The sequence below is a fragment of the Moschus berezovskii genome, chromosome 2 (assembly GCF_049115385.1).
Source record: "Moschus berezovskii isolate FMDL1 chromosome 2, NW_MosBer_1.0, whole genome shotgun sequence".
Lineage (NCBI taxonomy): Eukaryota > Metazoa > Chordata > Mammalia > Artiodactyla > Moschidae > Moschus > Moschus berezovskii.
Window position 1 is genome coordinate 66,552,138 of NC_142461.1, and position 8,399 is coordinate 66,560,536.

Here is an 8,399-nt window from a genome sequence, read left to right on the forward strand (position 1 = left end):
AGGGGCTCGCGTGCGGGTAGGGGAGGGCGGGCGGGACACACGGGGCCCGCGCCGCGGCTCCCCCTCTCCGCCTGCGGCCGCCGCCCCCGGATTATTTATCCGCAAAGTCCCGCGCGCGCCTATTGGGCCGAGGCCCGGGTGTCAGCGCGAGTCCTGGCTCGCCATTGGCCCCGCACACGTGCGGCCCTGACTCACGTGCTTCCGGTTTGAAGGCAAAAAGTGTGCCTGGGTGATTTTTTTTTAAGCGAGAGAGTTTGAGCAAAGATCCGAGCTGTCAGAGATTTGAAAAAAAAAAAAAAGCAGCCCCGGCACTGGCGGAGACGCGCTCTCCCTGCAAAAAAAGCAAAGGCGATTAAAGGCGCTGCCAGCCTCGCGCTCTGGGCACAGCTGAGCATGACACTCGGGGAAGTCAAACCCCTCACTACTGCCTAGGAAGATGGCTAGACTTTAAAGACTATTTTTTTTTTTTTAATCTTTAAGAAAAAAAATTCTTGGAGATTTTTTTTCTTGCTTTCTTTTTCCTTTCCTGTTTTTTTTTTTTTCCTTTCTTTTTAGCCGTGGCTTACTCCCCATTTAAAACAAATCATTGATTCTGGTTGCAGAAAGAAAAAAGAAATAGCCAAGTGTCTCCATATCTGGATGTCTACAAATTAGAGAGAGGGAGAGACAGCGAGATCTGCTCGATAAGAGCGAGAGAGCCAGGCCAGGCGCCTGGGCTTTTTTTTTCTGCACCCGCCCCGTGCCTTCGCCGGGGCTTTGCCGGCCTCCTTCCTCCGCGCACCCCCACGGGCCGCTGGCAAAGTGGGGTGGGGAGCGAGGCGGGGGGGGCGGGGGCCGGCGCGGCGGCCGAGGCGGCGGGGCGGCCGAGCATGGAAGAACAGCAGCCGGAACCTAAAAGTCAGCGCGACTCGGGCCTCGGCGCGGCGGCGGCGGCGGCCCCCGGCAGCCTCACCCTGAGTCTCAGCCCGGGCGCGAGCGGCAGCAGCGGCAGCGATGGAGACAGCGTGCCGGTGTCCCCGCAGCCCGCGCCCCCTTCGCCGCCCGCGGCGCCCTGCCTGCCGCCCCTGGCCCACCACCCGCATCTCCCCCCGCACCCCCCGCCCCCGCCGCCGCCGCCGCCGCCGCAGCATCTCGCGGCGCCTGCTCACCAGCCGCAGCCCGCGGCCCAGCTGCACCGCACCACCAACTTTTTCATCGACAACATCCTGAGGCCGGACTTCGGCTGCAAAAAGGAGCAGCCGCCGCCGCAGCTCCTGGTGGCGGCGGCGGCGGCGGCCGGAGGAGGCACAGGCGGAGGCCGGGTTGAGCGTGACAGAGGCCAGACCGGCTCAGGTAGAGACCCCGTCCACCCGCTGGGTACGAGGGCGCCCGGCGCCGCCTCACTCCTGTGCACCGCGGACGGGAACTGTGGCCCACCCGACGGCTCCCCGCCAGCCACCGCCGGCGGCGCGGGCGCGTCCAAAGCTGGGAACCCGGCGGCGGCGGCGGCGGCGGCGGCAGCAGCGGCAGTGGCGGCGGCGGCAGCAGCGGCCAAGCCTTCGGACAGCGGCGGTGGCAGTGGAGGCGGCGTGGGGAGTCCAGGTGCGCAGGGTGCTAAGTACCCGGAGCACAGCAACCCTGCCATACTGCTAATGGGCTCAGCCAACGGCGGGCCCGTAGTCAAAACTGACTCGCAGCAACCTCTCGTGTGGCCCGCCTGGGTCTACTGCACGCGCTACTCCGATCGCCCGTCCTCCGGTGAGTACCCAGCCCCAGGCTGCGCGGTGAACCCGGCAGACGCCGGTAGAACTCTCAGCCGCCGGGCTGGGGAGAGCGTGCGTGCCGGATCCCCAGGGTTCTCTTTTCTCACGCCTGCTTTCTCCTTTTCACCTTCGATTCCAGTCACTACCGAGTGTTATACCCAGTTTTGCGCTCCTGGGTTCTGCGACTACCACCTGGGAGGTTACGGCTCAGGCTACAGGGAGTGGGATCTTCCGATTGTGAACTCCGAGCCTTTCTGGCCTTCTTTGTGTTTTACCTTTATTATTCTTAGTAAAGACCCAATCAGTCATTGCTTTTTCTTCCAGGGAAAGGGGTTTTTAGAATCAGCGGGAAGGTGGGCCTAGCGATCTGGGTCTGAAATCCTGCGGAGGCCGAAACTGAGCAAGGCTTTGATTAGAGAAATTATCTTCGCTTTGTGTCCTTGCAGACATAAACACCATATCGATATTTTCTGCGGAGAGATCATTTGCATAGAGATAGATGTAAGGAGACACAGGAAGAAAGAGAAACTTGTCTGATCGCTGTCCTTTTTCCCCAAGCTGGGTAGCCAAAAGGGCCTGACCCGCCTGGGTAGAATCCAGGGAAAGGCGGTTTCGGAAACAGTGGGTGCCGAGAGCCTCTGGCTCCCGATTCTCTGGAACTGACAGATAAACGGGGGAGAGGACAGAAGATACCTTAGGCTCAGGCCAGAGACCTGGGTCGAGGGCATGAGAGCCAGCCCCCACCTCAGCTTCTCCGTGGCCCGCCTAGCACATCCTCCCGGGCCCTGCCCCTTCCTTTTTTTCACTCCTTCCTTCTGTACATATGCCCGTTAGCAAATTTCTGCCAGCCATAGGCTCATTTTTCTCAATTTTCCTTTGGCCCTTTCCCCACATACCTCTTTGAACTTGGAGAACCCCAGGCGGAGAGGTACTCAGGGGCAGCCACGAGGCCCCTGGAGAGGAGGCTGTGGCCTGCCCGCCTCCGGGGACCGCAGCTCCCAGGAGGCCTATGGGCGCCTCGAGGAGGGTGGCAGGGGTTCTGGCCTACGATTGGGGTTCCTCGCCCGGGTCTGGCAGGAGGCCGGGCTGGCTTCTCGGTGCAGCGCTCCACTCCGACTGGTCTCTGACTTCCCACCGCTGCTGGCCGGGCGCAGATCGATGAGCGCTATCAGCCCCCGCCATCTCGAGCCCCGTTATTGACACATCGGACTCCCTGAACCTCCGAAAAGCTGCTTTGATTGACTCGCCTGATGGATAGAGTGATTGAGCTGTCAGGCTGTGCAGCTCAGGCTGGCCAGGAGGCTACGATTTTATTACAAGTGTTCATGCCTCTGCAAGGGCACCCATACACACAGTAACAACAACAACAACAAAACAACTGCGACAATGCTCTAACAACCTAAGGGATGCCCATCTCACAACGGGGCCTTTCTGAGGTTGCACACATTTCCTGGGCCACTTCTGCTCGACCAACTAATTACTAACCTAAACCAAGGCCTTCCTGGCCTATCACCCCGCCCCCAGTGCTTTCTGCATCCATCGGGCTCAGGAGTGGGCCTTGCCTTTGTTCTTGGCTGCTTTCCTTCTTACAAGCCTGGGGAGGCAGGGTGCTGGTTTCTAAACCTGCAGGGACAGTTCAGGGAGAGGAACCTCAACCCAGTCTTGAGTTGCGGTGGTCAGCCAGGCCTGGACTGTTTTGTCACAGGACAGCTGGTGACCCCTGGTGCTGGTCTGCCCCAGAGGCCAGCTGCCTGGTTTACCCCTCTGTCACTAGGTTTGGAGATGCTGGTGCAGACCCTTCTTTCCAGACAATTTTAGAGGTTAACAGGCCCGACAGGGACTTCGCTCAGCTCAGGAAGCTCCCATAACCATGGCAGGGCCCAGCAAGTAAATGCTAGAGAAGATTTGTGTGTGGAGGCCTCTCTTTTTCCTCCTCTCTTCAGGGCTGGGCTTCATAGCCAGCCCTCTTCCCAGATTAGTTTTTGAGGGACACTTCACTTTCCTAGGAAGGTTTCCTGTGGCCTCTTCCTATAACCATCTTAGGGCATAGCACAGATTTTTGCCGGGATTGTCCCACCCTTTCTATCCCTCTGCCCCTGTTTTGCTCCTGGATGTGGGGAGGGGGATGCGGTTTTCTTGCAGATCACCATAGGTGGGCAGAAAAGACAGCTCTGACTTGCTTTTGTTGTTCAGTTTTCAGTCTTGGGATTGCAGCTTCTGTATCCGAAGGACTAGGGAGAGAGACCTGCCTGTGCCACTGGGTGTAGGACGGGGAGGGTCCTCTCTTTTTTACTGGTACCATCCAAGGGACAAAGCAGAGAACCCAGGGGCCTGGGCATGTGGGTAAGGCATACAACTGGGGGAAGGCCTCTTCCCTTTCCGGGAAGCAGGTGGATGGTATCTTCCTGGGACTCCATAAGGGGCTTCGTTTTAGGCCAGAGGGAAAGAAAAGCAGGTAGAGAGAACAGATGCTGAATGCTTTGGAGCTAGGCAAGCCTCTCACATCGCCCTCCTTATCCCCGTGTTTTCTGGAGTCAGTAGCTACAAGTAGATGTGGTCTTATTGTAGGTGTGTGGGTGTGGATGCATCTCTTGAGGAGGAGGAGAAAAATAGTTTGCTGGCTGGCAGTTCCCTCAGGGCAGTCCTATCCCAATCTTCATGACTCCAGTGTTGGGCCTCTTTTTATGCCAAGGCTGTGAAGACAGCAGGCCCCTGACCTCCAACTCTGGGTTGGGCCCAATAGGGCTCCAAATATCTTTCCATCTTGGACTCTATGATTTAAGCCTATCAGGGCTGGGTCTGTTCTGAATTGGGGTGTGAGGTGCATGAACAACTTCGGCCGGCCAGTTTTCCTCTGTGACCCTTCTGGCATCCCAGAGGATTCATTCCCAGAGGAGAAGCCAGCGACCCCAGTAGCCAGCAGATTGATCTAGGGGCTCGTGGGTGGGAGGGGCTGCACGGCCTCTGCTATCGCCCCAGAAGCACGGGGCGAGATCCTCCAGCTCCGCTCCGCAATTCTCACGGCTCCCTCTGCCCTCTCCCCGCTCCCCTCTGCCCCTTGTCCCCACCTCCGACGCTGCAGGTCCCCGCACCAGGAAGCTGAAGAAGAAGAAGAACGAGAAGGAGGACAAGCGGCCGAGGACGGCGTTCACGGCCGAGCAGCTGCAGAGACTCAAGGCGGAGTTCCAGGCGAACCGCTACATCACCGAGCAGCGGCGGCAGACGCTGGCCCAGGAGCTCAGCCTCAACGAGTCCCAGATCAAGATCTGGTTCCAGAACAAGCGCGCCAAGATCAAGAAAGCCACGGGCATCAAGAACGGCCTGGCGCTGCACCTCATGGCGCAGGGACTGTACAACCATTCAACCACCACGGTCCAGGACAAAGACGAGAGCGAGTAGCCGCCGCCGGCAGGGGCCGCGCGGTCCGGCCGCCGCACCCGCGCCCCCTCCTGGCACCGCGGCCGCCGCCGTGTGGGCCCCACGCCCCGGGGAGAAAGAATCAGCGTCAAGGAGGAAGGGAGCAACAGGGAAAAGCGAGAGAAGGAGGAATGGAGCGTCACGTTGGAACGAGACGTTTTTTTTTTCAAAAGGGAGAGACTCAGACAGGTGCTATCGAAAAATAAGATCAGTTCTCTCTTCACAGTATAAGGGACGAAAACTGCGAACTCCATAAAGCTCTATCTAGCCAAACCGCTTACGACCTTGTATATATTTAATTTCAGGTAAGGAAAAGAATTATGTGTAGCGATCTCTATTTGCTGGACTTTTTATTAATCTCCTTTATTATTATTGTTATAATTATTATAATTATTATAATTATTTTATCCCCCGCCTCCGCCTCGCTGCCCCCGGCCCAGTTTCGTTTTCTTTTGAATGTTATTGCTTCTCCGGTGCCTCCCGTCCCGCATCGCTGGCCCTCCGTTTCTCTGGGACTTTTCTTTGTGTGCGTGAGAGTGTGTTTCCTCGCGTGTCTGCCCTTCGCCTCTCCCCCTCCCCCCATCTCCCCGGCCCCTTCTGTCCGTCTGTCTGTCCTGCCCCGACCCTTTCGTTTTCCGGAGACTTGTTGAGAAATACGACCCCACAGACTGCGAGACTGAACCGCCGCTACAAGCCAAAGATTTTATTATGTTCAGAAACCTGTAGTCTGAAATAAAGTGTACACTGTGCTCACGACCGCCTGACGGCCCTCCTCTTTGCGGGCTGGGGAAAGGCGAAGACGCAGGGCGGCCGTGCGTAAGGCGGGTGCACACCGGGCGCGGAGCCCCGAGGCTCCGCCAGGCCTTAAGACCCATCACCGCACAACGAATACAGGCGACAAGGAGGGCGCGGTGATAGGGGTGGCTCGGACCCGGGGATGGCCCGGGTTTGGAGGGTCTGGTGGGACACGCCTGGTCTCTGATCGCATTCAAAGGAGACCAAAGGCCGGAAACCCCAGTCCTGACTTCGGAAACACTGCGGAGCTCTTGGTCTGCTTCCCACGGAGCCAGGACCAGCCGGGCTGCAGCATACTCTGGTTCAACCAGCTCCTCGCTCCAGCTTGCTTCTTTTCTTTTTCTGTCTTTTTTTCTGATGCGAGTCTTGCTGGAGGTTTTCTCCTTTAGAAGCAGAAGGACTTCCCGGGGCATGGCAGAGGTGAGGGGCTGCCTGGAATCCTAAGCGAGGGCCACCTCGGCCTGCCTGGACATAACTGCTCTTCCAATGGAGAAGTGATTCGATTCTCTAGACGGCTGGTCGAGGGCGGCGCACGAGCCTGGCAGGACTCATGGTGGGCAAATTCCCGGAGAGGAGGCCCCGGATGCCGAGAAGCTATGTGGAGCCGCAGCCCCTCAGTCAGCTACGGGGATTGCTCTGGGGCCAAGATCTCCGACATGCACACAGGCCTGCCTTGACCCTGCCCAAAACCTAGTAAGAGAGGTTCCTTTCACAATCCCAACAAAGCATGGCTTGCTTTCTGACGGAGGGGGGCACAAACACCAGCCCCCTGGGCCCCCAGAACCCCAAGAGGGAAATGTCTGGATACTTGCCCCAGACCTTGGGGCCTATCCTTCCTGGGTAGCCACTGGGTCCCACAATTCAGGGACTAGGAAGAGAAAGTGGAGGTCCCTTCTAATCTCCCTTTGGTCCAGGATTTTTTTTAATGGTAAATTCTGTTCTCCACATTTTTCCTTCTCTTCTGTAGTATGTATGTATGCAGCTATACTCATATGACCAGATATGTAGGTGTCCCAAAAAACTCGGGTGCATATGTGATCACGTGTAGGTGAATATTGGTACATCTGGGTGCCCACAGGGTTTTGTGTATTTCTGCATTATGTGAACATTATGTGATTGGATCTTCATGTCTCTGTAACTAGATGCATACTTGGATGTTTGTGAGGTCACAGTGTGTGCACATGTGCTTATTTGTGTTTGCAGGTGTGTTTGTGCATGTAGGGGAACCCTGCTTCTGTGCTCTTTCCTTGGGTTTCTTTCCTGTTGTTTTTGCAGGATTGATTATTGTGAGAGTGTGAATGACCGATCAGTCTGCCTTTCTTGAAAAATTCACCTGGGTTTGGGCCTGTGCTGGGTGTGAAATGACAGTGCCAGGTGTCAGGTCTTGGAAGCCAAGGGGGTGTTGAAGTCCCTGTTGAAGGGCTTGGGCGGTTGGGGTTCAGGGGCCTGGAGTTGCAGAGCACATTTGACATTGCCGTGGGTTCCCAACTTTATTGCATCCCTTTCACATCTTTTTGGGGTGTGTGGAGTAACCTCTACACATAATAGATGCTCACCCAATCCTTGAGTGAAGAGTTTAAAGCAGTGAGGTGGGCCCTTCCCTGGGGCCAGTTGTTTTCTGGTGACTGGAAGTATATCCTTTACTTTTCTTGGGGTGGGGTAGCAGGGGAGGAGCCTGGAATCTTCAAGCTCTCCACGGCTTTGGGTTAGGGGGCTGAGACCTGAGGCTGAGGGTACCCCTTCCAGAATCTGGCCACAGGCAGATAGGATGTTGGGGTGCCCAGTTATACAGAGAATCTTTCTGTCCAAATGCGTGGAAACTGGGCTACTCCTCCTTCTCCCTTCTTCATTGTGGCCCCTTAGGTTACCTGTGCCCCTCAAGATCACAGATGCAGAGTCATGGGCCAACTTGAGTAGTAATTCCAAGAAGCATCCTATTCCTCAAGACTCCTCTTTATCTGTACCAGGAGATCAAAGCCAAGAGTTTTCCCTCTGGGGGAGAGAGAGGTGGTCACCTCTCCCCAGGATTATATTGGTAAATTGCATGGATGTGTCATTATTATGTAATTTGACTTCTGGCCCATTATCTTCTTTTGTCTTCCAATCACTGTGGGTAAATAGAATTTTCTTCTTTACTCAGAGGAGGAAACTAAAGCTTGGAGAACTTAAACATTTGGTCCATGGCTCCTCTGTTCTCCTGTGTCTTCCTCTTTGTCACACCTACTCATTACAACTGCCTTTATTTCTGAAATCTGGCTGAGGTCCTCAAGTAATGGTCCAGGATGACTTTCCTATCTTCTCTCTTTCTTCCCCATCCCCATTTTCCCTCCTCCTGATTGGGGAAGAGACTAGGCAAGGAGGACTCAAGTCAGACTTCTTTCATGCACCCCCTCTTAAAAAAGAAAGTAATAATAATCATAAACAGGCATTGATTTCTCTGATTTA

At 56.0% G+C, this 8,399-nt stretch overlaps 1 protein-coding gene across 1 annotated transcript; it reads left to right on the forward strand.

Annotated features, from left to right (window-relative positions):
• Positions 1-265: 265 nt before the first annotated feature.
• On the forward strand, positions 266-6,071 carry EN1 (engrailed homeobox 1). The gene is made up of 2 exons (XM_055397834.2): positions 266-1,737; positions 4,825-6,071. Exons 1-2 carry the CDS (start codon positions 870-872, stop codon positions 5,139-5,141), a joined length of 1,185 nt encoding a protein of 394 aa, XP_055253809.1. The 5' UTR covers positions 266-869; the 3' UTR covers positions 5,142-6,071.
• Positions 6,072-8,399: the final 2,328 nt, after the last annotated feature.

Coding starts and splice junctions, on each gene's coding strand:
- EN1 (XM_055397834.2), top strand. CDS start 870: ATGGAAGAACAGCAGCCGGAACCTAAAAGTCAGCGCGACTCGGGCCTC. Junction 1,738..4,824: donor CTCCGATCGCCCGTCCTCCG/GTGAGTACCCAG, acceptor CCGACGCTGCAG/GTCCCCGCACCAGGAAGCTG.